Here is a 26,805-nt window from a genome sequence, read left to right as displayed (position 1 = left end):
TAAATCTAATACCAACACCACGCGAGAAGTCTGCACGCGAAGAACGCTATATTGTTGATCTACACCATTTATTTCATGCCCGAACAGAATACCTCGATGGGTACGAGTCTGTTTTTCCAGTCGCTCGCTGGTTCAATTTATCCACAGGTAGAGACCATAATCCAAATCTTACAGTCTGCCGCCGTTTATTGAAACAAACAAACACGCGTATTGTTGAAACGAAGACAAAGAGTGCATAGCAATCTCGCTACTGTACCTAGGTAGCTATGATGGTGCTATAGTGGTAACTAGACTGGGAACGACACCTGAGTGCGCTATACAAAAGCCATCATCACGGCATAGAGAGGTGGCCACTTCGGTAGGCTATCGTGCGTCACTAACTATTTGATTTTACCTGGGGGAAGTGGTGAATTCTCTGGGGCGTCAGGTGGTATTTAGCTTTTAGTATGCACTAATTACCAGCCTGTGGGCGCCCGTACATTGCTGAGCACGAGCTGGTGCGTGTGAAACGTCGGCCATAACCGTTCCCGTTCCCCCAATTACCGGCCCCTTTTCCAATTTCTCTTCTATTAGAGACTAGTCGCCTGGAAAGAAGGAGACAATTGTCCAAGGCATGGAAATGTAGCTTCAATCGCGCGCGAAAGCTACCCCGATGGTCATTTTAGTGGAAGACGAGAATGGCGCGGGCTATAGTAGAGATGATAGGGACTTGATTAGGCTGGGGAAGAATCCTGTCCTGAAGGTACCTACAGGAATTGCCCCGAACTCGCATATTGGCTAACTTCTGGATAGCGCAATTTTGGATTTTGGTCTATCTTGGGCTTCTCGTGCACTGTCCTGATCACTTGGGAGGGGATGTTCGTGTGCGTACCCTAATGCTACCTATTCACCAACGCCACACGGTGCTAACTGGCGCCCGTAGGGTTTCTACGCAGAGCCTGGTGAAGTATGTATGCCCCCTCAGCGCCTGTGCCTATGCCTAATTGACTCGAATAGTGGAGGTCCTGCGGGTGTTATCTGGGGATATCTCATCGTTTGGGTTGGGACTCTTTCGAGCTTCGTTGTATTATCAGAATTGGCTTCGATGTAAGTTGAGCTTATTTTTAGACCGGAAGGATATTACTTAGGTACCTAGTACCTACTGATTTTCAATAGGGCACCTACCGCAGGAGGCCAGTATCAGTAGGTGATTACCTCAAAGACTACCATGTGTCGCGTCATTAACGCCGGCGACAGTTGGGTTGCGATGCTAGCTCCGGATCGTTCGAGACGCTTCTTAAGCTACATTACTGGTAACGATCCTGAGTACGCTAGAAACGCAATCGCAATCGCTGATCAAGGTCTAGGCTGGATCACATTAGCTGGCTGGCAAGCAGTCACTGCTTCCGCAGCATACCTCATAGGATCCCTTCTGCAAAGTGTTATTATCTTGTTAAAACTAGATTACATCCCTCAGCTATGGCAGACCATGCTCTTCTTTTGGGCGATATTGGCCTTCTCAGTATTTATTAACACTGTCGCAAGTAGGACCCTTGCTCATTTCGAGAGTTTGACACTCATATTACACATCCTCGGATTTCTTGGCATCTTGATTCCTCTGGTCTGCCTTGCTCCACACGGAGATAGCTCTATCTTCACAACGTTTGTCAATGAAGGCGCATGGCCTACGAAGGGATTGTCGTTCATGATTGGCCTACCGACCTCAGTGTTCTCACTCATTGGTAAGTGAGATTTCCAAATCGAACATTGTGCTGCGGCTTATCTACCTCTGCATAAGGTGCCGATTCTGCCGTGCATGTAAGTGACACCATTTCTGTATACTGGCGCCCGTGGATCCCTGACGAGGTGAATTCGTATATATGGCCGAGGAGATAAAAAACGCCTCGATCGCAGTGCCTCGAGCTATGATTATCAGCATCGCACTTAACGGCATTCTCGGATTTGCGATGATGATCGCATATCTCTTCTGCCTAGGAGACCTTGACGCTGTGCTAGAGTCGCAAGAAACACTGGGCTACCCATTCCTATTCGTGTTTCAAACCGGGGTAAAATCAACTCCGGGGGCGGCAGTGATGGGTTTGGTGATCGTAGTTCTTGGTATAAGCAGTACCGTGGGCGTTTTAGCATCATCATCAAGAATGCTTTGGTCGTTCGCAAGAGACCAAGGAGTACCAAATTGGAGGACATTTATCAAGGTAATTCGTTTTTTATGGATATTCCACATCGTCATTTCGCTATGGTCTACTAATGCTTGCTGTGTCTAGCTTGAGCGTCGCACTTCCATTCCCATGTATGCCATCGCATTTACAACAACCATCTCTGTGCTTCTATCACTTATCACGCTCGGCTCAAGTGTTGCTTTCAACAATATCGTCAACCTGAGTGTCGCCGGCTTATATTCTTCTTATCTACTTACCTGTGTACTTTTCCTTTGGCGACGTACACAATCACAGGGAATTAAGCCGTACGACCTAAATGCGTCAAGGGTTGGCCCTGGAAACCTGCATTGGGGACCCTGGCGCATTCACGGCGTACTAGGCGTGCTTAATAACGCATTCGCTTGCGTTTATTTGCTGGTGCTGTGGTTTTGGGCGTTTTGGCCCCCAGATATACCAGTTACACCGCAGAATATGAATTTTAACGTGCTGACATTTGGGGCGGTGGTACTGTTTGCCGTTGCTTGGTATGTTGTGCGCGGTAGAAAGGTTTACATCGGTCCAATCGTGGAGGTAACACTGTAGACTCATGGAGTGCAGTAATATCTGGTAAGTGAGGCGATCATGTTCATTGATTTATAGTATTTAATAATGACACAAAGAATTCAGGATATAACTATGCTAATGTGGGAGAAGAGATGTGGTAATTAATTAACGGCCTGTAAGATTCCACTCGACCTTCCTTCATAACCTGTCCAATTTTCGACGTTGTGTTTGAATCACGATTGAAGCTTCAACTCGGGATACTCTGGAACCTTCCAGCCTTGATTCTCCTCAGCCCGCGGTCTGTAGGTGATCGGTTCGACTTTCGACACAACCCACAGAAGTTTACGCAGGACCCAAATACCCAACTGCGAAGACGGGAAGAAATTCCCTAGAAACTTGGTCTGCAAGTCCTGGTAATCGTTGATCGGAGGCCGTGCTATCTCCTCGTATCCCTTGAGTGCTCGCGACACATCGTTACCGTGCCGAGCCAATTCGCCGGCGAGCACGTACGCGCCTATCAGACAACATGTTATCCCCATGCCTGTGAAAGGGCTCGGGCAGTAGGCCGCATCTCCAAGGAGAACGACCCGACCTTTATACAACTGGTCCATCCTGATCTGCCCCACCTCATGCGCGTAAAAATCAGTACAGGTAGCCATTCCACTCAGCAACCGTTCGGTCTCCCATCCAGCGCCTCTGTACGCTTCCGCAAACGCTTCTTTCTGCTTCTCCACCGGCTCTTTGTATACTTTCCTCAACTTCTCCCTGTCTCCCATGGTGAAGAGAAGCACTTGAGTCATCGGACGGCCGCTCGTCCTCGTTATTACTAGTCTCCTTCCCGGAGCGCTGTACGCCTTTGCGAGACCCCCTTCGCCTTGGATCCGGGGGATGCTGTAGTAGGCGGCGTGGACCCCGAGGGACTTGAAGGCCGCGTCGTTGGCCTCCTGGCCGAACGCCATACGCCTGGTCCGCGACCCTTGCCCGTCTGCCGCGACGACGAGATCGAACTGTTTTTTCTGGCCGTCGGAAAAGGTGACATCCACGCCATCATCATGTTGCGTGAGATCTGTGATTGTCTTGTTGAATTCATAAACCAGCTCACCCTTTCCCGCTCGCTCTTCTTTGAGTGCTGCGTTTTGCTTGAGGCTGGCTTCATATAGAATCTCCACTGCATCACCACGCATGATCTCGCACTCGGATGTCAGAGTAAGCCGTTTCTCACCGGACGGATTAATTCCGAAGAGCGCTAGTTGCTTCCCGCTCGTGTCTAGGATTTCGAGACCCGTTTCGTTGACACAATGGGACTTCATTGTGTCCATGAGTCCCATTTTCTGTAGGATCTCGACGCCTTGGGTTTTCAGGTCGATCTGCTGGCCTGCGGTGCGTAGCGAGGAATAGCGTTCCACTATTGTGATTTTGCTGTTGGGATCTGCTTTTTGTAGGAGGATGGCTAGGGCTGGGCCGGCGATGCCTGCGCCTACGATGAGGATGTTGAGAGGCATCCCGATTGATGATTGCAACGGTTTATAACTGTCGTGAATGGTGCTCCTAGGTATATTGGTAGTGTATAGTCGGTATCTTTGATAATATAAGGAATGTTTAGAAAGAACTGGGTTTGACAAGATTGTATGGCTAGTCTGTCTGATGCTCGCTAGAAGTGAAAAGGGGCCCCGCGCAATACTTCCCATGCTTCGATTTGTCTACTAGGTGCTTTTGAGACAAGACAGTTCCAAGGTTATCATTAGTTTTCGAATCAAGATAGAATGTAATGAACATATATAGAAATTCAACATAGGGGGTATTATAGAGCGTCACCCAAAGACCGCTTGTCGCCGAGGCCGTTTGATAGCTCCGGCCCCGGTCATCCCCGCCAATCCCCGTTTATGACCGTCCCCTGTCCGGCTTTCAAGACGTTCCTTCGCCAATGAGTTGACTTTGGTCCAATACATCAGCACTACTAAAATAATAACTCGAATGATAATTTACGAATTTTAGGCTATCCAGGTAATTTGCGTAAGGATGTCCATACTACCTAGTAAGAGCCCCATTAACGGATAACCCGAGACCCAACCTTCAAGCACCAGGTAGAGTGCAACTCCTTCCCTTCTAGTGTCCTCTATGATATGTCGTAATAATTAGCATTGTCATGTTAATCAGACAATGTGAGCGCCCGTCCTAGAGACAATGAAAGTGTTGGAGAACCTGAAACAATTGTGACCTTTAGAGAATTGATATCTCATTCAACACGTTACCATGGCATTGAAACTGGGACAAAGATTCTCCACGATGAGTAGCACTCTATATATATTTATCATTCTCGTTTGCGCACATGATAACTTGAGCTCTCTTAACTCGTAGATAAATATTCGTCCGATGCACCCCCTTAGTCTGCGCTGATAATACCTAGCTACCTACCTACAGAACTTAGCTGAGACAGTATAAGCTCCATCACCCAAAATGCAATTCTTTCGACGAGCCTATGAGCCTATCGGCACTATACTAGACCCCGTTAGCTCCCCTGGTGTTGCACGCGATACACTCCAAAATATCACCTTCATTTTCCTTGCTATTAATGCCGGGGTGAGCCTCACTTTAATTATGGCCGCTTTGTGTACTGTGGCAGGATACTCAAGAGCAATCCTAGCTTTAGGCATAACTTATGTTGTCCTTTTTTTACTTACTGTAATCGCTGGCTGTTTCCTTTACCTTCGTGTAAGATACTTCAAAAGTCACCCACTGCCGGGAACACCAACCCCGGGTCAGGCGAACGTAGATAATGATAGTAATTTAGATGGTCAAAGACGGTCGATGGAGCAAGGAGGCCCGGAAAATACCCCTCTAGATGCCGAATTTCAAGATATCGAGCTTGGTGATATCGGAGCACATCATACGGTCTCTGATTCGTATGACCAGCCTCAATATTATCCGCCACACCCTCAAAATCCGTATGAACCTGTGGATGGGGGACATATTGCCGACGAATCTCATTATGCGACAACACAAGAACATCTGGAAAATCATTGTCATGAAGACAACAATCCTTCGATGGCTGATGTAACTAGCAAGTATGCACGATCTTCGATTGAACGTGGCTCAAGAGGGAGCTTCGAATACAACGACAATGGACAAGATACAATAACAACAAGGCCAATCACTTATCATGAAGCACAATACGCCCCTCAAAACCTGACGCATAGCTCTAACCGCTTGAGAAACGCTAACAGCGTTGTTGAAGTTGAACAAAAACCCCGTAGGCTGCCGTTTAGTCCGAGTTTAGCACAGCTTAGTAGTCGCCAGTTAGGGGAACGACGGAACTATGAGTCAGTCGAGGAGGCTAGGGCGGATTTGAGAAGTAATTGGAGAAATGGAAATAATTAGCGGTCATTTTAGTGGCTATGTTCTTAAATAACCTCCATAAAAACAGTTGACCTAGGTACCTAGATATCGGTAGTTAGGGGGTAAATTTAGTGCTAACGGGCGTAACTTAGGTAGACTTAAAGAACCAAGGTAACAAACATATGATATCTGCTAAAACATTCCTGAGGCCTCTTCATTGACTTGGTGATAATATATACTGCTACGTCGAAAGGAATTCATTTTAACATATGAACAATGAAATTTGGGCAAATACGATACATAGTTTGTAAAAGGATTCCTGCTATGGAGCTGGGTTTAGGGAAGTTGTAGCTAAATGAAGAGCCCTGAAGATCTGATTAATGGCGGGGTAGATTGATCGGCAGTGCAAAATCTACACGATCTGCAGGGCATGCCCCACGCAGATTAATGATTGGTCTTTAGCGTGTTCTAGGTACAACTTTCGGATTTAAAGTGATCACTAAATGTCGATTTCTATTTCATCATTTCCCGTGGTATAAAAAAGTTATAGGGATAAGTTCACTCTTTAGGTATTTTATTTATTAATCTTTGATAGCTTACCGCGAACCTTTTCATCAATCTCATTGTTACTCGTGATGTCTTTCTATCTCATAAGACGCCAACATGAAAGACCCCGCGCCCCTATGATCATTCTCTTCTAGCGGAACAGAGATGTAATACTGCATTGAGGTTAAACATTAAACTGTCTAAATTTCGCAAGGGTCAGGCCAAAACTCACCTCGTAGGTTCCATTACTTCCTAACGAACCAACCTCCACAGTTCCCTCCCAATTCACGGTGCCGTCGTCGTTGGCTTTGGTAAAGCGCTCCGTTAGACTATGGTATGCCCTAAGAGCCGGTCCGAGATACTCTTCCGGGGCGATGAGACCTAGTCTAATACCCTTAAGCCAGCCAAACGTGAACATTGCCGAAGCGCTGCTCTCAATATAATTGCCCGGAGCCCCCGGATATGGTTCGCTCATGATTAACCACCAATTACCAGACTCCTCATCCTGTGCTTTCTTAAGAGCAGCCGCAAGAGTAGTGAAATATTCGGTAAGCCGAGCGCGTCCGGGGTGCGACTCCGGAAATAACGGGATAACCTCAAGCAAGCTCATAAAGTACCAGCCCACGGCACGACTCCACACCAGCGGTGCCGCACCCGTAACGGGATCGGCCCACACGGCTGTCTTGCTCTCATCGTACCCATGCACAAGGAGCCCCGAGGTCCGGTTCCGTGTATGGGCTTCGATATTATCGAACTGAAGCGCGATATCATCCCACGCGGTCTTATTCTCCGCGTCAAACAAGCTGGTCCACTTCGCGTAGAAGCTGTCCGCCATGAATATCCCATCGAGCCACATCTGGTTCGGGTAATTCGGTTGTCTGTGCCAGAAACCACCTGTAGGTGTACGCGGGTGGCGGTCGAGTTGCTTCCGGATGATGTCCGCGGCTGTTTTGTACTTGATGTCTCCCGTGTGCTCGTACCACCAGAGGATGTTGTTGCCGATGCGGTAGTCGTCGAGGGAGTAGTAGTCGTATCTCCATCCCCGGATCGTGCCGTTTTCAAGGACTACCGCGCTGTCGATTTGGGATTGGTACCAGTCGGCGTATGTCTTATTCTTCGTGAGCGCGTATGCGGCTTCGTATCCTTCGTAGAGTGTAGCTTCTCCGTAGTTACGGGTTGCTTGCACTCCGCGTTGGATGAATGAGTCTGCGGTCCATGATAGGTACGATGTTGACGCCGTTACGCTGGTAGCGAAGATTAGGGAGAAGACTCTCATCTTGGCGAACTAGGATTACGGTATAAACCTAATATGTTGCCTTTCCGTGAGATATTCTAGGCCAATGTATTCTTTATATACCTGATGTTTGGTGTAAAAGCTGCTGACCCATCTATCTGCATGTCCGCTCGGTCTAGGTGCTTGGGTGGTATTTGCCAAGTGACTTAACCGTTTACCCCTGTGATGCCCATAGGTAGAACCCGGTTCTACGGGTGGAATAATTCGTCTAATTGATCCCCTCCAAGGACATTCTAGAATCTCACATCTCCCCCGCAGTCTGGCCGTGATGAAAAATGTAGGTAGGTTTCTTGCTTCGCTAGAACCTCACTAAGGTGGTATAAGGATCGGTTCTCTTCCCAACTCTACTCCTCATAGAAGGCAGATGTCTCATCTTTCATGCGACCGACAGAAAACAGAGCGATGGGGTAAGAGGGGGCGCAATGAAGGATATGTTGGGAGACATAGAAATATGAGCCATCGCATTGGAATATTTGTGTTTGTCGTCGTCGTCGCTGTCGTCGTTATAGAACATGGTCAGATGAGCGAACACCGAGTTCGTTTAAATTGCCTACCTGCTACTTCTCGACGAAATCGGATTTGCAGTTCGTGAAATGGTAATTGGTGAGGTTTCCTTCGGAGCCGAAGTCTTTGTTGCACTCATCGTCGTCTTTTATCCTCTCCTTTCTTCCCCCTTATTGCAATCGATAAGGCTGCACATTGCTTCAAGGCGCCACACATAACCAGATCATAAAACCCAAAGTCAAAGAACACGAGTAGACGCCCGGATTGAAAAATTCATTCGATCTATTGGGTGGATATCAAACATAAATCATCACATGAAGCCGTCATGACGCGCTTCTTGCCCCGACCCCCAAACCCTTGAATGAATGTCTAAACCCTCCAAATTGGAGGTCCATCTGCCTGGGTATCCTGAATGCTCCTTAAAAACGCCTGATTCGATGCCCGGATTGCCCTTGCATTCCTCGTAAACCCTCGTAAAAGCAAGATGCACGTATTTATCGTAAGAAACGATATGCATCTGGTACCGTTTCCCCGTGTCGAAATCGTTCGTGGGATATACCCGTGGATATATTCCATGTCGTGGCCATAATAGTGAATCTGGCAATGATGCAGAAGTCCTAGTTGCTAACAAGAGTGGTATGATGAATTATACCGCGATTGATATGCATAGGGGGAGGATTCGTCGATATATTTTGTGCAACTCCTTGATAATTCGAGTAACAGCAAGGAATAATGGTCGGACGAACTTCCATTATCCAACTGTCTCAAAGTTGCAAATCGCCCTTTGTCCCCAACCTTCGTTGCAGCCGTGCTAAGTTGATTAGGTCATCATAACCAAAGATTTTTACTTAGCCAAGAGCGACGCTTAGGTAAGTTTGAGCTGTGCGAATGGAGCTGGTGTTGTTGTTTTGAAATGGGAGTAATCTCGGATATCAGCTCAGAGATGGCAATGAGTTTCATCTCTCGTGTGATGACATCTGGTGATCCGCGCAGAGGCGTTGCATCGGATTTCGCCCCCTCAACTGCTGCCTCGGACTTCCGCGTCTGCCTATCGGGACCCTGCAAGGAGCTGACGCCACCACCTCCCTTGCGCTTAACATGCGACTTTCCTTCCTCCTAACCTCCTAAACCGCAGATCCCAGACTCGTCCTGTTCTCCCTCCGCTCTCTCATCATGAGAGCAAAGCCGGCCAAAAAGAAGAGAACGGCCAAGATGATTACCACGGGAATCAAAACAGCGGCGTAGACTTCTCGGGTATCAGACGGAACGCCGTTCCATGCTTTGGCCCATTGCGGAAGAACAATCGCTTCGTCCTCTACTAGAAAGCAGACGACGAAGATGGTGATGACGGCGAGGGTAAATATCGTCTGTAAAATCCCGGTAGCCGAGCGCTTGATAGACGCGATCGGATGTGACAGAACTGCCATCTTTCTTGCCTCTTAGGTGTTGAGAGGGATTTCTTCGTCACATATCTCGATCGAGTGGACGAAGGTAAAGAGTTTTTAGCATTAGGCTGCGGGATGGGGGGGATAGGAGGAGAAAAGAAGGATAAAGAAACGAACGAGAGTAGGTGGAGAGTAGGATGGATGGTAGGGCTGAGCGGGGCTGTGGGTGAGAAGAAAGGTCGAATATGTGAGCCTGACCTTCGTGTGCTCGTGTTACCGGTCGATCGCTGCTCGGTTGGTCGGTTCGGGGAGCTTTGTGAGTCCGACGGCTGGCCGAGAAATCGAGCGGTGGGCAGCTTCGGAATGCTCGGAAATGCGCATTCGTTGGCCATGTAAGACACTACTAAGACATCTTAAGACCATGCTGCAACTCTGATTGGCCCATTCCATTTTCTTATAGTGGTAGGTTCCATATATAGTATGGTTACAAAGCCGTCGAAGGATTCTGACGGATCCGGGCTGAGAGTTTTGTGTGAGGTAGTAAGACCAACCAAACCAAACAGACCAACCGGGCATTAAATCCACTTACACGACGTCATTCGTCCTTTCAGCCTCTAACGTTGTATCTTTTTCTCTAGACGATTCGTGCATCTTTAACGCCCTTCTGCAAGATATCCGTCTAGGGTTTCAAAAAGCCAAGACTTACTATTCTGTTTCGAGTTTGATTAAGTGCATGTTGACTCACGTGAAATGAAGCCCAGCTTCGATCTTTTTTTCTTCTTTTTTTTTTTTTTTTTACTAAGCTGCAAATTTTCAATCTTCACTAGATTTCCAGATGGCATAAAAACCCGGATCTAGCCGCATCCGTAGATCATGAAGTTCGATTTTCCGATATTTTATTATTTTCACCTTTTTAAACATTCCAATATTTGACGAAACCTACGACTCCCGAGTAACTTTGGTAGAATCTAGCGACTATTGATTTATTCGGCTTGTGTTTTTGCTGCTTTGTCATCTCAATTAGAGAATTCTCTTCGGTCGGATTCTGTTAAATTTATTCTACTCCTGTTTGCGACGTGTTAGCGTTGTGACAAGACTTTTAACCTCCATTAGCGGATCGTGGCATGGACCTGGGAAGATCATGCTGACCAATCAACCATCGATGTATACGCGGACTGCGGGTTGATAATCGCAAGCCGATTTTCTGGGACTATGAATTAGCCGCAATGATGCTCATCATCTTAAAACGGAGTATGAATCTAGTTTATCTAGAATCTAGATTATCTCCAGGTACGGATAAGTATGCAACCATACTCCTCACGATATTCAGGTCAAGCTTGTCGCATGCATCGCAAGTATCACGTACGAATATCACTGAAAACCCCCTATGTGATGCACCTGCCAGGTTAAACTATTATAAGTCCGTGGCTAAGGGGCTCCAAATCAGGGATTCACTTTATTCACCAAGACCGCTAGATCAATTTATATTTTGTTCTGTGGTGTCTGTTCATCTCTTGGCGGGTGAGCTCGCTTTCCTCGGACGCCGCGATCTAACTAGGATTAATAGCATGATTAGTAACGGGTAATTACTTATTAACTTGATATATTAACCCGTACGTTCATACTGACATGTCTAAGTGTTTATTGCCATCATTGCACTGCATCGATAATGGATTGTGAACATGACATATATTTTTGGGCCGTTGGGATTTTGATAACCAGCTAGGCAGCTGCTTGTAGGTATTTAAGTAATGAAATCGATACCTCATAGGGAAGGCCATTTTAGGATCTAAACCCCCCGATCCTGAAAATTTCTATGCGACATAGGCATCATTTGTATGCTGAATGTTCACATACTCAGCATATCGTCCGAGGACTGCTAACGAGAGTGCTAGTACGATGAAGAACACGGATTTATACCAGGCATCCCAAAAGAGTTCGAAGAACTTCGTACACTAAAGGACGGAACATATTAGCCATAATGCTACATAGGTAGGTACCTAATTTCGACGATTGAGAGTGTCAAACTAAACTAAATGAGAGAACTACCACGAAAAAAGCACCTAAATACCTGGGATACTGTACGAAGAAAAAAGGGGCGCATGCTACTCACTAGATTGATGCTCAAGTACACAAGTCCAAAACCATGGGTTGTCGAATCACGAAATTGGAGACCGTGCCCTAAGCTGAGACCTGCGGCGGACAAGAACGTGAGGAACCAAGAAAGAACCTGACCAGACTCCTGCTTTTTGTAACTATTATCGATAAAGTACTCGAGAAAGGAATCAATGAGCGAGAGGATCCAAAGTGAGTTAAAAAGATAAAGTAAACCCCAGGTCCTAGTGGCCGACCATAACTCTGCGGTACATTGAAATAGTCGCATGGGGTAAGCGGCGCAAATTATAGCTACGCCGAGCAAGGCGAAGCGGATTGGATATCTTGACCCGAGATACTGGCGTAAACAACCGACCCAGAGGCCCAGGAAAACCATTCCGCACGATAAGATGAAATTGGAAACGACCATAACCGCTACGAGGTTGTAAGTAGACGAGAGCCCTAATATGATCCAATTCAACCGATCACGGTTCTCGTCCTCGTCGTCGCATTCAAGGTAAGAACCCAGCTGTATCGCGCCGAGTGCGAAAATGAAGGCCCCGAGGCAGTGGATAGATTCGTTGAGATACAGCTCTTCGGGTTTGATGAGCGAACGTTGGTATCCCCACGTGTGAACCATGATAGCTACGCCGGCAGTGATCACGAGGCGCAAGGCGATAGAAAGATCCAAGAATGCCCTGATAAGCTTTGGCAGGACTTCGTCAAATATGATACTGAAGATCCCAATGATCAGAGAGAGAATGGCGAGTCTAAATGCATATTTGGCGAATTTCTGCCAGGGAAACCCTTGGTCGTCCTCGATTATCTGGATGGTGGTGAGAAGGTCCGGAATGAGATCGGGGTTGATGAGCTTGACTTTCGACCATTGCTGGAGAGCGGATTGTACCACTTGGGCTTGAGAGGTTGTTAGTTTGAAGAGTTGATGGCTGTTTTCTGCAGCCATTGGTGAAAGTCGATGAACTGGAAGGTAAATATAATTGCGACCAAACGGTTTCTGAGCTCATATCGACCTTATGTCTTCTTTAAATACCGTCATGCGAGAAGAGGCTTAAGCCTTGGGTTGAATGGCAAGGCACATTCTAGGTATTGAAGCCTAAAGGCCATTCCCAGAATACATCGCTGCAGAATTGTCCTTACCATCGCCTACCGAATCAAATGTTAAGGCTGAAGCGATTTTCCATGGCAGGCGTATGCACCTTTCAACCAAAGATATGAGTAGATGAATGTTTTCCTGCAAGGTGCCGAGCGACTTGGGGGTAGAAACTGCCTGCTGCCGCCGCTAACGCACAATATCTGCAGGCTAGCGACATCCCTGCCGAAGCCCCAAGGCACGGAACAAGGCATATTGATAATAGGATTGGCTGAAGAATAGCGGAAGACAAGCGCTAAGTGGACCGCTAAAGAGCTAAATTCCGACCCGGACCAAATCCACAAGGGGCTTAGCTGCAAAAGCATAGCATTCAATACCACACAACGATATATCTCTCATCACCAACCCAAAGTGTACAAACCCAAGCTCTTCTCAAAATGGACAGCCCGTACTCCCAAGAGCTCCAAGTCGCAATCGGAGCCATCCAAGCAGCCGCAAAGCTCAGCCAAGGGGTGATCTCCAAAGCCGACAAAGGCGTGATCGCAAAAGACGACCTGAGTCCCGTCACCGTCGCCGATTTCGCCATCCAAGCCCTCCTCACAGCCACCGTGCACCACGCCTTCCCGCACGACAGGTTCGTCGGCGAGGAGGCGGCTGCGGAGTTGAGGGAGAACCCGGTTTTGCTCGAACGTGTGTGGGAGTTACTTCAGAGTCTGAGAGATGAGGAGGTTAGCCAGTTGTGTAGATTGCCGGAGTCAAGGGAGGCGATGTGCGAGATGATCGACTGGTGCGGGTTCGGCGAACCGGGGGGTGCCCGGGCGGGCAGGGTGTGGGTGTTCGATCCGATTGATGGCACGAAGACGTTTGTCGAGGGCATGGCGTATGCGATTAATGTCGCGTTGCTGGAGGGTAGTCGGCAGGTCCTTAGCGTTGTGGGGTGCCCGACGCTGGCGTTTGATGCGATCGCGCCGGTTACGAATACCTCGCTAGATCCTACGGGGCGCGGTTGTATTGCTTTCGCTGTTAAGGGGTATGGCACGTATGTGCGTCCGCTGGTTGTGCCGTCGACTGCTGAGGTGCAGGTTCGCAGGATTGAGCCGCTTGCTGAAATGGAATCGTCTCAGATACTGCGGCCGGTGTCTTGTTACAATATGTTGGATTCGGGAGTGGATGATGTTCACAACATCATTATGCAGAGGCTTAATGTCGAATCCCAAGGCTGCGACCTCTTGGCTTGGGTTCTCCGATGGGTGACCCTCGGGTTGGGGCTCGCGAATATGACGGTCTGGGTATATAAGAAGCGGGAACGTACTGGGAAGATATGGGACCACGCAGGTGCCATGCTTTTATTCGAAGAAATTGGGGGATATATCACGGATATTGACGGGAAACCCATCGACTTAGGTGTGGGGAGGAAGATGACCGCCAACCACGGCTTTGTAGCTGCCCCGAAAGCAATACATCCCCTAGTACTAAAGACTACGCAAGAAGTCATTCGCGAGCAAGGAAAGGGACATCTCCTTGCCTGAATTGGTAATACGGATGTGTGTTGAGCTGGCGTTGCTTTATGCCGATTCTCACTCGAGAACCTATATTTTGTTACGAGAACCGCCTAACTGGTTAGTTAGATAATGAAGGTGAGGACACTCGAAATTTTCCTGAGCCCATTTCTTTTATTATAGGTAGAGGACCCAGGTAGAGAAATAAGTACCTGGTTGAGATCAGATGATAAAGTGTTCAGACTTCGACGGGGGTTCTATTACGATCTAGGTATAACTAAACTACAGCAGGAATAATGTACGACTGGCTCCGTCCGTCCCCGGGTTATATGATTGCTATCGCGGCTCTGACAATATGATGTTCTGGATTTTCTCTTATTTAAGACCACTCCCTTAGTTGGCAGCGACTTCGCCAACATTTCTTCTTCTACTACTATCTCAGACCATAGATTTGGTCCGTTACATTAAATATCTACCTAATCACTCAATTGACCAGGTGGGGGGACTCGTGGAATCTCCAGGTCCATTTGCTGGTCCTGGTGCTGGTCCTAGTACTGGTGCTGGTGGCGGTGGCCCTGGCATTAGTACTGCTGGGAATGGTGGTTGTCCTGGTGCTGGGAATGGTGGTGGTCCTGGTGCTGGGAATTGGAATGGTGGTGGTCCTCCTGGCCCCGGCGGCGGCGGTGGCGGTGGCCTTCGTGGCTGTGGCCCCGGCGGCGGCGGCCCTGGTGGTGGTGGTCCTGGTATATGTACTCCTGGGAATGGTGGCGGTCCTAGTGTTGGGAATGGTGCTGGCGCTGGGGCTTGAGTATTTTGTGGTATCTTTGGACGGACTAGTGTCTCACTTGCAAGGTCAGGGAGAGTTCGCTGAGGTAATACGTCTGCATCGTAAACACAGTATTTGAGAAATCTTGTGAGAGCGGCGTCGGTCTCGTGATCCCGTATTTGCAACGGGAAAGAATCCGCGCCCTTCGTCCTGACGGCGTGTTCGGTTTCCGCGAGCATGTCTCGTAGATTTGGACGGTGGTCGGGATTTACGGCTAAGCACCTGGCAAGAAGATCCCTCAAATCGTCGTCCAACAACGGAAACATCTCTCGCTTTTCGTTAAGGATCGGGCTTGCGTTAGTTATGATGCCCCTATACACGCACGTTGGTGACAGAGACCAGGTTTCGGACTTGGTTATTATGGACATCATCATCTGAAATGCTGTTAGTATGATATTAAGGGTTGGAGTAAAGTTCTCCTTACACCAGAGATATCCCATAAATTATACCTATTTCCAAGATTGTTCGTAGCTTGAGCCGCACCCTCCAAGTTGATCAATTTCACCACAGGCGCAAATATATGTTCTGTAAATCTTCCATCTCCATCTCCACCACCAATCCGGATGTTCCTGGTGTTAATATTGCCGTGTACCAAGTTGCTTGGTGGCGTGCCATCTGCTGGAATGGTCTCTAATTGGGTCGGTTCCTCGGGGGAGAGGCCCTGATTGAACGACATCCCTATACACGCTCTCACCACTTCTCAAGTCAACACAAGAACCTAAAGTCTGAAATGAAACTTGGAACTTACGACAAAGGAAAAATGACCAGAGGATACGGTTTGGAATAGAAATGGTATAATGATTAGCTCGCTCGATCAATCTCGCAAAATCTCCGTTTTCCAGATATTCCATAACTATGACAGGGTAAGGGGCGACCTCGCGCAATTCTAACTCCTCGGCCAGTTTTCTTTGGTTTGTAACTCTTCTGAACGCCCTTCTCACATTGCCATTTCTTGCAAACAAACGGTCCGCTAGTGGAAGCCCCGTCCTGTATAGGCTACGTTGAGGAATTTCTTCATCATTACGGCTCGCAAGCATACTGCCAATATGTACTGCGCCCTGTGTCCGCTATATTTTGTGTCAGTATATCTGATCCTGGATATGAAGCGAATGTTACCTCATACTCGTAACCAGGCCATCTCAATCGCTAATCCTTTGTCGCCTTCTGTGGAAAGCCCCCTCTTTATGAGAAGCTTTCTTGGGCGGCCTAAAAGCAGCCTACGCTTATTCTTTATAATGGCTGTCAAGCAATTAAAGCTCGGTTCATTGACCTTCTCGACTTCCCATTCTAAAACAAATCCAAAATGCTCTTTTATGTTATCTGCCACCTTTTTGATTTCTAACGTTCTAGTTGGGAGATGTAGTTGTCCTATTTTGAGGGTGGGTACCCCGAAATTCGCCCTTCCCTTTCCTTTGTCACCCATCTTCGAAGGATGTCGGCGTGCGAGCACTGCGTATATGATGGGAAAATAGCAATACTTTTCTAAGTAGTAAATGGACTAACCATGGGGTTAAGGCCGGCAGCATTCGGATATGTAGCAGATTACAAGTAATAAAAGGTTAGACGTAAGGCTATAAGGGGCGCGTATTATGTGGTTGAACAAAGCCTTGAGTCCAAGGTCCAGGTAGATACAAAGAAATGGCAATTACACTAGCAAGCTGAATTCTTTATGGCATACGTAGTATAAAGGACATTTTAGATCTGCTTCCGTCGATTATGGCGTACCGTCCCTTGAGATTATGTACCCACGTAGGTATTGTTGATTGAATGAGACTCAAGCGTCAGGTAAATAGCTTAAGTCCCTAGCATTTACTTGTGAAGACAATGAAATTATGTGAGCCCAATCTCTAGTAGACGAGTTGCAAGATGTGCTTGGAATAACGCCTAGACCAACCTTTATACCTAATTTATGGCTCTTTGAATCGTTGATTTGAAATGCACCTATTCTGTACACATATTAGGTCCTTAGAAGTTGCGAATTGATTAAGGAACGGTCCGTAGGTAGTAATATAAGCCTTCGAGGTGATGCAAACTATCATGCGCTCGATCATGCTTGTCTACTTCAGACATATAGTAATTTCTTGCGGAGTGGGAGTAACGGCTCCTTAGTCAGCTCTAAAGGGGATATTTCCGTTTCGAAAGGTCAAAGGGAAAGATAATGAGAAGAAGCTGCTGTAAATTATAAGTGCCCATTTTGATCTATGAGCCGAATGTTATGAAGTAAGTGATTTCTGTGATAATTTTAGTACTCGAGTCAATTTTTCGTGTATCATTTTGCATCGAAAGAAGCGTCGTTCTTCATTCCTAGTTAATTTTGACCCTGTAGCAATGTTGTGTAAGACCTCCACCATATCCTCACTTAATTCAATATGAGCTGAAGGCGATAATATCGACTGCGTTAAACGTTGAGGATTTAGTTGTTGATGCGAGGTTCGATAAATATTACCTATGAATTTAAATGATTTTTTATTTTATTTTTTACTCCGTACGAAGTAATAAACTTCGGATTAGGTCATGTCGGTCTGGTCGGTGTAACCGCAGCCATGGAGGACTTGTTTGGTGGATGCGATTGCCCTTCCAAAGTGGCTTCTCAAGTAGAGCTTAGACGGCTTTTAGCCAATTAGAAGCTTGGAAAACGCACCAACCTCTTCAATTTTTTGACCGGGCAACCACGCCTAGAAACTTGCGACAGCTAAGCTTCGAGCTATTCCTCCCACCTTAATTCTGAGGTTCAAATGTCCCTCCCACTTTCTACATCAACAACTACTATTCGCGATTCGCGCCATTCACAATTGTGACGTCGCTCTACCTCTTACTATCGTTTATGCTCGCAATTAACCACGAGAACATACTCTCATTTAGAAAAAGACGCTAATTTTTATCTCTCCCTAACACCTTCGATAAGAATCGATCTTAACAACACCTGAATCACAATCTACGACTACACTCCTTCGATTTCTTTTATGTGTGCCATCGTCGCTTCGTATTGAATCAAATAGGAATCCTTACTTAGTCTCTAGCATGGCGGAAGAATTTAACGAGGAACCGGCCGAGGGCCAGCAGTCAAACCCTGGTGCCGATATCGAGATGGGTGAAGGTGAAGAGGCCGGACTTGTTCCTAGCAATGGTGGCGCAGAGCTGGCTTTTCCTGAGGGTGGTGAAATCGAACCGCGTACTAGTTATATTAGCTATTTGACCAGCCCAGTCGTCACACTGCTCGTTGGCACAGGCGAATCTGAGACTCTGCTCACTGCGCATCAGGCGCTTCTTACCCAAAGCCCATGGTTTCTAGATGCCTGCGCAGCTTTCACCGACGATGGAAGCGTACGTCCCAATAAACTCCTGTCGTAGATCACTGTAGCTTCAAGATAGCCAGTTGCTGACCTTTGCCAATAGCCGCGACAAATAGACCTGGCAGGTGAAGAGCTGGACGCCGTTGGCTGCTTCTTGGAATTCCTATACACCGGCGATTATTTTCCCAAGAAGCTACCGGGCCAACGAACCCTAGAACCAGATCCTTCGATTCCGGCCGTCGACGAGACAGGCGAACAGCTTTTGAAGCACGCGCGCGTCTATACCCTCGCTGAGAAGTTTGGAGTGGAGAAACTGAGGAGTTTGGCGAGTAGCAAGATTCACTGCGTCAACTCCACCGCAAAGGGAGAGATTGCCTATGCCCGTTACATCTACCAATACACTAGCAAGGAAGACACGACGGTCCGCGCGCCGGTGGCCAACTTCTGGGCTACTCGCAGCCACACTCTACGTGCAGAGGCGGAGGAGGAATTCCGCTCTCTTTGCTTGGAATTTCCTCAATTTGGTTACGATGTTCTTAGTAAGTCTCCCGCTTTCATGGGAATCCAAATCTGTATCAGGAAGATAGTAGATCTAACAACTCTTAGCTCGTGTATTGGACGAGAAGCTCAAGAGAGAACGCAACGACAAGCTACACCCAGCACCCTCAAGTGGACGCAAGCGACCTCGCCACAGCGGTGTATAAACGAACCGCTATTTCTTGGCATAATTCGTCAACTTTTCGATTTACTAGTCAATAATGGTGTTCGCATTGGGTGGAAGTACTTACGATACCAGATGGAATTAATGCAGCCTCTTCACCAGCCTTTGTATTAACACGCTAATTGGGAAATATCCCGAACTTTGCGACCTGGCACATATCTGGGAGGTCGGGTAGGATACCTATTGTATGTGGACCGGACTGCTAAGAGAGGGGACGTCACGTCTCCATAGTGTATTATAGGAGTTGTAAAAAGGATCAAGATAGTTCGATAGGACGATAAAAATAAGTCTGTATTACCCATTGATGTCAAAATACTGATATGCGAATTGCGCAGGTTTTAGAGAACACCTTACTCCTTGAATTTTATTCTACATTCGTAAGGTTCACTAGCGCTAACTTGATTTAAAGGTTCCATATCATCGGTAAAGGCAGTGGGTATGCTATTATGTAATTCATCGATACCCATTAATAGTAGGTACCTACAAGACAATCTATCTATCTGCTCACAGTAATGCCATTTCCATGGATGCAATTATGTTCGTGAATCGAAAAATTTCCCGATGCCCATCCCAAATGGTATAGTACGCCGGAACTTAGTGTGGAAAGACTCCTCAACCACCATTCTCTCCTCCCCGCCTCTCCCCCCTTTCGTACCCCGTCTCCTTCATCAGGCCAACGTGCTCATATCGTGCTTCGTTTTTCCTAATATACATATCCCCCCCCCTTCGACTCAGTGGATATTATCTAGAGCTGGAAAGCTCCGAAAGCGGTGGCGGAGAGCAATAGTGCGCCGATGGTCAATCCCATGGTCGTCACGCTGCCGAGCTCGGGACGGACGTTAGCGGCGGCGCCGGGGGTGCTAGTGGAGCTGGTGGAGCTTCCGGTGCCGGTGGACTTGGTGCTGCCGCCGGTAGCGACGACGCTGGCGTCAACAGAAGTCGGTAGCGCGGACCCCGTCACCGTCGCCGTCGCGTTCAGCTCGTTGCGGTAGAACACGTCCTGGTACGCCGCGCCCTTGCTGTACAGGCATTCGATCACGTCGTTCACGCTCTGTCCCTCGGCCAAGCAGTACAGCCCGCATCCCTTATAGTACGAGATCACGTCCGCCTTCCCGCAGCACGCCGACATGATCTCCGTGTGGTTCCCGCCGGTGCCCATTCCGACGGCCGGGTCTTGCACCGGGATGTTGAAGAGGTCGGCGCCGCAGGCGGAGCTGGTGCTCGGGCGCGCGGCGGTGGAGGTCGTGGTTGCTGACATTTTTACGGTGGGTCGGATTTGTAAGGGGGCTGACGCTTATTATTGCTGTTTTGGTGGTATTAATAAGGGCCAACGTTGCCTGAGGTTTGTCTGCTAGGGTGGCGATAAGGCGAAAAAGACTGGTGATTTGCGATTCTCCTGTTTTTTTTCACGATGTGCTGACGTGCAAAGCAAGGAAAGCGGAGAGGTGAGATTGCTTATTATATTCTGCTTTATCACTAGTATGGAGAAAAGTGCCGGCATGGCCATTTTTATTATCTGATTGATCGCGTTGATCGCGTTGACACGAGTGGGCTGAGTCTCAAACTAGCATTAATGTCCCCATCTCGTATCCGGGCTTGGTACTGTGTCGAACACTTCGAATACCCGGCCATTGGGCGACGGGGCAACGACGGGTCAACAAATAGTACGTACGTAATCAGAACCTTTCATGTAATCGTTCCAGAAATAGAAACAAGGTTTTAGCTAAGCCAAGCTAGCGGGTGTTGATCCGCCAGCTGGCAGCTCATGTCTCATCAGCTTGCGGGCCGTAAAGTCTGCCGAGGTTGCACAGCGCTAATTTGGCAATCGGAATCCGCTTTTGGACCCAAGAAAATAAGAGACGAGCCGACTCTTGGCAACTAAGCCCACTTTCAACCAAATCCATCAGGTATCAAAATAGGCGGGTGAAAATGTCGTCATGGTCATTGTCAGGGTATCATCAACCACGAAGCCTTGTTTTAGATAGAGTAAGTGCCGACACTTTCGAGGAAATGATATCCAGCTCACGATCTTCTAGACCATTCATATCCATTTAGCTGCGCCTTACCTCGGCATCCCAGTCCGGTCCGGTCAGGGTCAGATTAATGGCCCTGGAGGCGATTTATTATTTCAATTTCAATAGCACCTACTAGGTATTAGATGGTATATCGGTACGTATCGAAACACTAGCTGATCACTCAGCCACCAAGCGATTAAAAAAGCATACGAGAATTTCAAAAATTAAAACATTTCATTTAGAAACCCACCACCAGTACTAGCTATTAATGTTATGCTAGAACTGGAGATGGATCATGGGATATTAATGTAGGTACAGTGACCTGTCTGCCTGTCTCTGGCATGTCGCAAATACTTTCCCCTGAATAGTCGGGTGGCACGACCCGTACGAGTTGTACGACGTGAAGTTGGAGGTGAGTTTGAAAAGTCGGGCAGATCAAGTTAATAAAGGTGTGTATGGATTTTTGGAATCTGTCGAGTTTGGATGGTCGCAGGATTAGAGGAATGGCTGCCCTGTATCAGCGTGCATGGGACAATTCTTACGCCGTGTGCCGACGTGATGGCGATGAATGGCGATGGATGGAGTTGGATGGCGACGGCGGGTGGGAATCTGGTGGCGCGCGGTGTGGGGGATTGGAAAGTTACCACAAGGTTACCACGCTGCTGTGGATCTACCTAGGGGCTGTAAAATACCCCAGCCCTATGAGATGAGGTGAGTTTTCAGTTCCTACGTAGCCCTACCTATATGGTTTTATCCCGGATCACTTCGTCCCGTATTTGTAGCCCCCAACATCAGAGCCGTATAGCATCTAATGATGGATTATTCTAATTCTCGTACTCGTCAATGTGGTGCCATTTGTACCACCGTTGACGATTCTCTCACCGGAGGCAATAGAGGCAAGAGAGACAAGAGAGGCGACAAAGAACACTCGCCGCCATCGGACCGTTTTAACATCCAGTCTTCTACTTACCTCTAGTACATACTATACCTACCTACCTACCTAGAATGTAACTTACATGGCAGCAGATAGATTCTATTCTGCTAGGCAGCTTCGTCTGCATGATCAGCTGCATTCAGCTCAATATCCGTTTATGCTCTACAGCACAACGTGGATTTTCTTGGGTTGCAGTTACACGTTAATCTTCCGCGTTATACATTCGTTGCACCCAGTCAGCTTCAGGGTACCAGAAGTTAGGTACCTACTTAATGTTCGATACTATTATCTCGGTACGGTGAAACTTCAACGAGGTTGGTATAACCTCCTATCCCTAAGAAACTCTAAACGAACGATGAGGATCCAATTAATTTAGAGTTATTTCCTATGCCCGTAAGGTTGACGGGAGATAGGCGGCGCGTATCAGCGGAATGCTTAGTGGGATACCTACATACCTTACGGGATCGCTATCGCGAATGCTTGACATACTTAAGAAACAGGGGGTAGTGTTGAATGCAACCTTGTTGCAGCAAAGCTAACGCACCCACGATTCAATCACAATCCGTCCATGTTAATTAACAAAAATACATACATTGGTTTGTCCCGCTCGACTATTTTTGTCTCGGTCTCTCGGCCGGAATTGGAGTCGAAGCCCGCTTATGTCGATAGTTCATAAAGTATGCCTAACCATCGCATAGCCGACACTTTGGACGATGAATAGCTCTTGGGTGCTTATATCAACTACGGGCATCGAAATGTTTCAAGTCGTCGGCGTATCTTCATGAAACTATCTAGACATATGCCGCTGTCTCAAATCTACGATTAGATATTAAAGATCGGACGTTCCCCCCTGACCTAGTCCATAGGTAACCATATTATCCGTATTTTCGCATTGTTCCGAGGGGCCATTGATACACCTCATTGAAACTCATCATGGTTGGAGTAGCTGGTAGGAGTAAGGGTTGCAATACGTGCCGGAGAAGGAGAGTCAAATGCGGTAAGACTAACGCTTATGATAAATGAGCTATATTCGACGAGTGCGCATTATTAACTTGTGAGTAGACGAAGCGAAGCCTCAGTGTTATCGCTGCACCAAGGCCGGTTTTGAGTGTTTAGGCTACGAAAGAGCTACTCAATGGCGACATACTTCCGTGAGTGCTCGTCCGGCCTCTCGATTGCACGGACCCGAGTGTACGGAGCAGATGCAGAATATTCGTATTGATTTTGGCCCCGCACCGGAGCTTAGTCTCATCGCATTCGAGGGGGATATCTGTACGGCTCAGATGTTTAGGAACTTTGTTTGGAAATCCTATGGATCTCTCTGGCTGGATCAAGCTGCTGAGGGGAGACTCGGTCGTCTCTCCCTTGATGCCGTCAAGGCTCTCGCCCGATTGAATTTTGGCCTCAGCAATAGGGTGCCCAATTTCCAGTTGCAAGGGGATGCTCAGTATGGTAAATGCTTGAGGGTCCTAATAGAAGAGCTTGGTAAGGATAGGTCGGGGACTTGCGATAATCGGACGCTGGTGGTGCCGATTCTTGTGTTAATGATGGTCTCGGTAAGTCTCACCTGAATGGATTCTGCGGAAGAACTTCACGGCTAATTTTATGGGTGTAGGCCATCCAAGCAGATCGAGTTGCTGCGGTTTTCCACTTAAGGGCAATAGGCAATGTGTTGATGATGTGCGGTCCCCGGGCCTTTCAGCAACAACCTTTAAGAAACGCCTTCGAAGCAGCTAGATCTACCCTAGTACGTAACTCCAGAGCTGGCATGAGTGTAAATACTAACATTACACAGTTAGTCGCCTCCTTGTATTCAAGACGACGAATATTTCTTGAGTCTCCGTGTTGGCGAGACTCTCCTTATGAACTCGACCCATTTACGAAACCTGAACAATCACACCTCCTTGATATCTTCGTTATGATACCGGGATTCCTCGAAGAGATTAACGGCCTCGATGATGAGACCTGCGATCTAAGCGATGAATTTGTTGACCCCTCTCTCATTTCGGACGAGCACACGGAGCATCTTACGAGCCTATGTCGACGCATCGACTCCCAACTGGAGAAACTTTACCGTTGGCGTTGGGAATGGCAGCGGAAATACGGCCACCGGGTCACGACAGACAAGTCCGAGTGGTGTCAAGGCAGCCCATCCCCGAAGTCCGAGAGCTCTTCCAGCAATCCTACAGGAATCGGCCGACTGCAATTCGACCGACCCGTCTACGCTAATGATATTATGTTATACAACGCCGCACTGATGTTCCTTATGACACTCATATGGAGACTTCAACCATCACGAGCAGCATCCGTCATGAGCGCTTGTGCGCAACGTGCTTCTAACCCGTCAATTTCATCACCTCGGTCGCCTAAATCGCCAGCATCACCTCTTCCGAGCTCCTATTTCGAGCCTCTCATTTGGCCCGGCGCAGCTTTATCTATACGAGAACCGGCGATAGAAATATGCCGAGTATTCGATTGGCAATGCCGACACCACGAACAACACGCCTTCTTCAATGATCAAACCTGCATGTACCTTTTCCCAATCGGAATGGCTCGAACCGTTTTAGCTCACGATCCAGAATGTCGGATGTGGATAGACGGGATGCTAGACTTCAATCCCATGACCACCGGGTATGGCAGGGGTGGTGGTAGCATAGTGGGTTTCAGCTCCTTTATCACGCAGGCTGCCATCGACCCCGACTCTTACGACCCAGAGGATTCCGTATAAGAGAGATACCTTGGCAAATCTACCGGAAGGAATCCATCCCTGGTCTTAACATCGTACGGCAATCTATAATACAGCATAACCACGCCACGAACCTGCCTCGATTATCACAAAAGGAAGAGCTCGGAAATCGGAATATGCAAGGTACCTTTTCAAGACCGACTACCATTATAGGGTATATAACAAAGACGGGAAATATGGACAGCAACTAGAGCGACATGAGTAGGTAACGCGAACGCTTCGAAAGTTATGCAGGAACATTATATCATCCTCCTCCCCCGCACGCCCGCCAAGCCCCCTCGACCAGAAACACAGACCCGTCAACGCCACGTCGCTTGGGGAATTCGTTAACCAAAAGAAGCAATTATTCCAACCGGATTAATTTCCGATCACCGATTACTGCGCGGGCAGTTGATAAGGAGCCTGGTACGGCTGTCCCGGCGCCGGAGTGCCCTGGGGACTATACGTCTGCGCGGACACCGGCGTCGGGACCTGCTGGGGGTACGCCCCCGTGTACGCCGTCGTCTGCGGCGCGTACGGGTCGTACGCCTGGCCCTGCTGGTACTGCGGCTGGCCGACGGGCTGCTGGGGGTACCCCTGCTGTTGCTGGACCCATTGCTGGCCGGCCTGCTGCTGGTGCAGCAGTGGCTGCGATTGCTGCGCGGCGAAGTTCTGCGGCGGCATCCCGCCTTGCAGCTCTGTGGCGTTGGGGACGCCCGGGGCGCCGCCTTGTGGCATTTCGGCTGCGGTGGTGGCGGCGGCGGTTTTCTCGGGGTCGTTGGGCGAGTTGGCGCTGAATGCGAGGCGGAAGTAGTGGCATACGTAGGCGAATGTTGCGACGAAGAGGAGCATGGTTAGGGCGCTGACGCCGGCTATGCCGCTGAGTATGCCGAGGGCCGCATCGTTGGCGACGCCCGCGCGCTTGAGGATCGTGCAGTGCCCGCTGTTGATGGCGCTGCCGTCGCTGTAGCAGCTCGCGGTCACGGAGACGGTGAATTTGCTGCGGCGGTTCGCGGTGCCGGCCATTGCTGCTAGCCAGAAGATGATCATGAGTCCGTCGAGGGAGAGGACGGCCCATGTGTTGTAGGCTCGTCGGCAGGAGATGACGCGTTCGGTTAGGAGGGCGTAGATGGCGATGATCCAGGTGAAGAGGCCCTGTTGATGTTAGTGGAATGTTTTTGACGAGAGATAGAGATGGGTAGAGAAAGGATATGAGGGGTTGTAGATGGGGGTTTAGAACTTACACAGACGATGACGAAGCCTAGCTCGTCATAATACAGCCCGTGAATCCACCATCCTGACATACCCACGGCGATGACACCGAAGACGATCTGAAGAACTCGTAGTGCGATAAACCCTGGTGGGGTCGGGATGAGGGTCTTTCCCTGCCTGATCTCATTTGCTGCTTCCTCCATTTTGATGGTCTTTCTGTTCTTCTCTTGATTGTTGATTGCCTACGTCTGTGCCGTGGGAATATCGTCCTGTTCCTGTCGACGCCTCTATATAGGGCTTGTGCCTCGAAGGTCTTCGATGTGAATTTATGCAATGAACCACTCCGCTTAGACTTATGATACCCTTTCAAAATCTCTAGGAAACGATCAGCACAACCATCTTGGGGGCACAAGTCCATATTTGTACGGGGAACTCCTCTTTCCGCCTCCCCATAAGACTATTCAGCCCTTCAGCATATTAGTGGCGTCTTTAGTCAACTTCTAGGCCCGTATTCGCACCCAATTGCCAGCTATCTAGACTTGGGCTGTGGCCAAGAAGTAAGGTTATTATCGTGAGGACTTTGGGGTCTTTGCTAAGTGTCTATCCTG

At 48.3% G+C, this 26,805-nt stretch overlaps 12 protein-coding genes across 12 annotated transcripts; 5 read left to right on the top strand and 7 right to left on the bottom strand.

Moving 5' to 3' along the window:
* Positions 1–652: 652 nt before the first annotated feature.
* On the top strand, positions 653–2,741 carry GGS22DRAFT_196231 (putative GABA permease; the record flags this gene model as incomplete). Its single annotated transcript, XM_047965799.1, has 10 exons — positions 653–742; positions 793–863; positions 923–946; positions 997–1,086; positions 1,156–1,182; positions 1,237–1,292; positions 1,347–1,721; positions 1,778–1,797; positions 1,872–2,195; positions 2,265–2,741. 10 exons carry the CDS (start codon positions 653–655, stop codon positions 2,739–2,741), a joined length of 1,554 nt encoding a protein of 517 aa, XP_047815921.1.
* A 194-nt stretch (positions 2,742–2,935) lies between these two features.
* Positions 2,936–4,204, bottom strand: GGS22DRAFT_181435 (FAD/NAD(P)-binding domain-containing protein; the record flags this gene model as incomplete). Its single annotated transcript, XM_047963865.1, has 1 exon — positions 2,936–4,204. One exon carries the CDS (start codon positions 4,202–4,204, stop codon positions 2,936–2,938), a length of 1,269 nt encoding a protein of 422 aa, XP_047815920.1.
* Positions 4,205–5,159: 955 nt separating this feature from the next.
* On the top strand, positions 5,160–6,080 carry GGS22DRAFT_196230 (uncharacterized protein; the record flags this gene model as incomplete). The annotated part of the gene is made up of 1 exon (XM_047965798.1): positions 5,160–6,080. The coding sequence occupies one exon, from the start codon at positions 5,160–5,162 to the stop codon at positions 6,078–6,080; it is 921 nt and encodes a 306-aa protein (XP_047815919.1).
* A 520-nt stretch (positions 6,081–6,600) lies between these two features.
* On the bottom strand, positions 6,601–8,051 carry GGS22DRAFT_54361 (glycoside hydrolase family 105 protein). Its single transcript, XM_047967375.1, has 2 exons — positions 6,817–8,051; positions 6,601–6,757 (listed from the first exon to the last, which is right to left on the bottom strand). The coding sequence occupies exons 1-2, from the start codon at positions 7,858–7,860 to the stop codon at positions 6,665–6,667; spliced, it is 1,137 nt and encodes a 378-aa protein (XP_047815918.1). The 5' UTR covers positions 7,861–8,051; the 3' UTR covers positions 6,601–6,664.
* Positions 8,052–9,506: 1,455 nt separating this feature from the next.
* Positions 9,507–9,809, bottom strand: GGS22DRAFT_191814 (uncharacterized protein; the record flags this gene model as incomplete). The annotated part of the gene is made up of 1 exon (XM_047965172.1): positions 9,507–9,809. The coding sequence occupies one exon, from the start codon at positions 9,807–9,809 to the stop codon at positions 9,507–9,509; it is 303 nt and encodes a 100-aa protein (XP_047815917.1).
* A 1,658-nt stretch (positions 9,810–11,467) lies between these two features.
* GGS22DRAFT_54345 (uncharacterized protein) lies at positions 11,468–13,087 on the bottom strand. The gene is made up of 2 exons (XM_047967374.1): positions 11,881–13,087; positions 11,468–11,722 (listed from the first exon to the last, which is right to left on the bottom strand). Exons 1-2 carry the CDS (start codon positions 12,823–12,825, stop codon positions 11,582–11,584), a joined length of 1,086 nt encoding a protein of 361 aa, XP_047815916.1. The 5' UTR covers positions 12,826–13,087; the 3' UTR covers positions 11,468–11,581.
* Positions 13,088–13,359: 272 nt separating this feature from the next.
* On the top strand, positions 13,360–14,803 carry GGS22DRAFT_54324 (carbohydrate phosphatase). Its single transcript, XM_047967373.1, has 2 exons — positions 13,360–14,609; positions 14,763–14,803. The coding sequence occupies exon 1, from the start codon at positions 13,410–13,412 to the stop codon at positions 14,499–14,501; it is 1,092 nt and encodes a 363-aa protein (XP_047815915.1). The 5' UTR covers positions 13,360–13,409; the 3' UTR covers positions 14,502–14,609; positions 14,763–14,803.
* A 148-nt stretch (positions 14,804–14,951) lies between these two features.
* Positions 14,952–16,720, bottom strand: GGS22DRAFT_196229 (uncharacterized protein; the record flags this gene model as incomplete). The annotated part of the gene is made up of 4 exons (XM_047965797.1): positions 14,952–15,671; positions 15,722–15,993; positions 16,046–16,364; positions 16,421–16,720. The coding sequence occupies 4 exons, from the start codon at positions 16,718–16,720 to the stop codon at positions 14,952–14,954; spliced, it is 1,611 nt and encodes a 536-aa protein (XP_047815914.1).
* A 1,299-nt stretch (positions 16,721–18,019) lies between these two features.
* Positions 18,020–19,646, top strand: GGS22DRAFT_171482 (uncharacterized protein). Its single transcript, XM_047962610.1, has 4 exons — positions 18,020–18,262; positions 18,318–18,621; positions 18,694–19,129; positions 19,197–19,646. The coding sequence occupies exons 2-4, from the start codon at positions 18,319–18,321 to the stop codon at positions 19,292–19,294; spliced, it is 837 nt and encodes a 278-aa protein (XP_047815913.1). The 5' UTR covers positions 18,020–18,262; position 18,318; the 3' UTR covers positions 19,295–19,646.
* A 77-nt stretch (positions 19,647–19,723) lies between these two features.
* On the bottom strand, positions 19,724–21,110 carry GGS22DRAFT_171481 (uncharacterized protein). Its single transcript, XM_047962609.1, has one exon. The coding sequence runs from the start codon at positions 20,567–20,569 to the stop codon at positions 20,057–20,059; it is 513 nt and encodes a 170-aa protein (XP_047815912.1). The 5' UTR covers positions 20,570–21,110; the 3' UTR covers positions 19,724–20,056.
* Positions 21,111–22,915: 1,805 nt separating this feature from the next.
* On the top strand, positions 22,916–25,185 carry GGS22DRAFT_54296 (uncharacterized protein). The gene is made up of 4 exons (XM_047967372.1): positions 22,916–23,257; positions 23,323–23,816; positions 23,876–24,007; positions 24,056–25,185. Exons 1-4 carry the CDS (start codon positions 23,194–23,196, stop codon positions 24,986–24,988), a joined length of 1,623 nt encoding a protein of 540 aa, XP_047815911.1. The 5' UTR covers positions 22,916–23,193; the 3' UTR covers positions 24,989–25,185.
* GGS22DRAFT_54279 (uncharacterized protein) lies at positions 25,185–26,805 on the bottom strand. Its single transcript, XM_047967371.1, has 2 exons — positions 26,230–26,805; positions 25,185–26,140 (listed from the first exon to the last, which is right to left on the bottom strand). The coding sequence occupies exons 1-2, from the start codon at positions 26,398–26,400 to the stop codon at positions 25,382–25,384; spliced, it is 930 nt and encodes a 309-aa protein (XP_047815910.1). The 5' UTR covers positions 26,401–26,805; the 3' UTR covers positions 25,185–25,381.

The sequence above is a fragment of the Annulohypoxylon maeteangense genome (genome assembly GCF_022496945.1).
Source record: "Annulohypoxylon maeteangense strain CBS 123835 unplaced genomic scaffold GGS22scaffold_17, whole genome shotgun sequence".
In the NCBI taxonomy this organism is placed as follows: Eukaryota; Fungi; Ascomycota; class Sordariomycetes; order Xylariales; family Hypoxylaceae; genus Annulohypoxylon; species Annulohypoxylon maeteangense.
The sequence above is the reverse complement of the archived record's forward strand: the minus strand, read 5'-3'. Positions and strand labels throughout refer to the sequence as shown.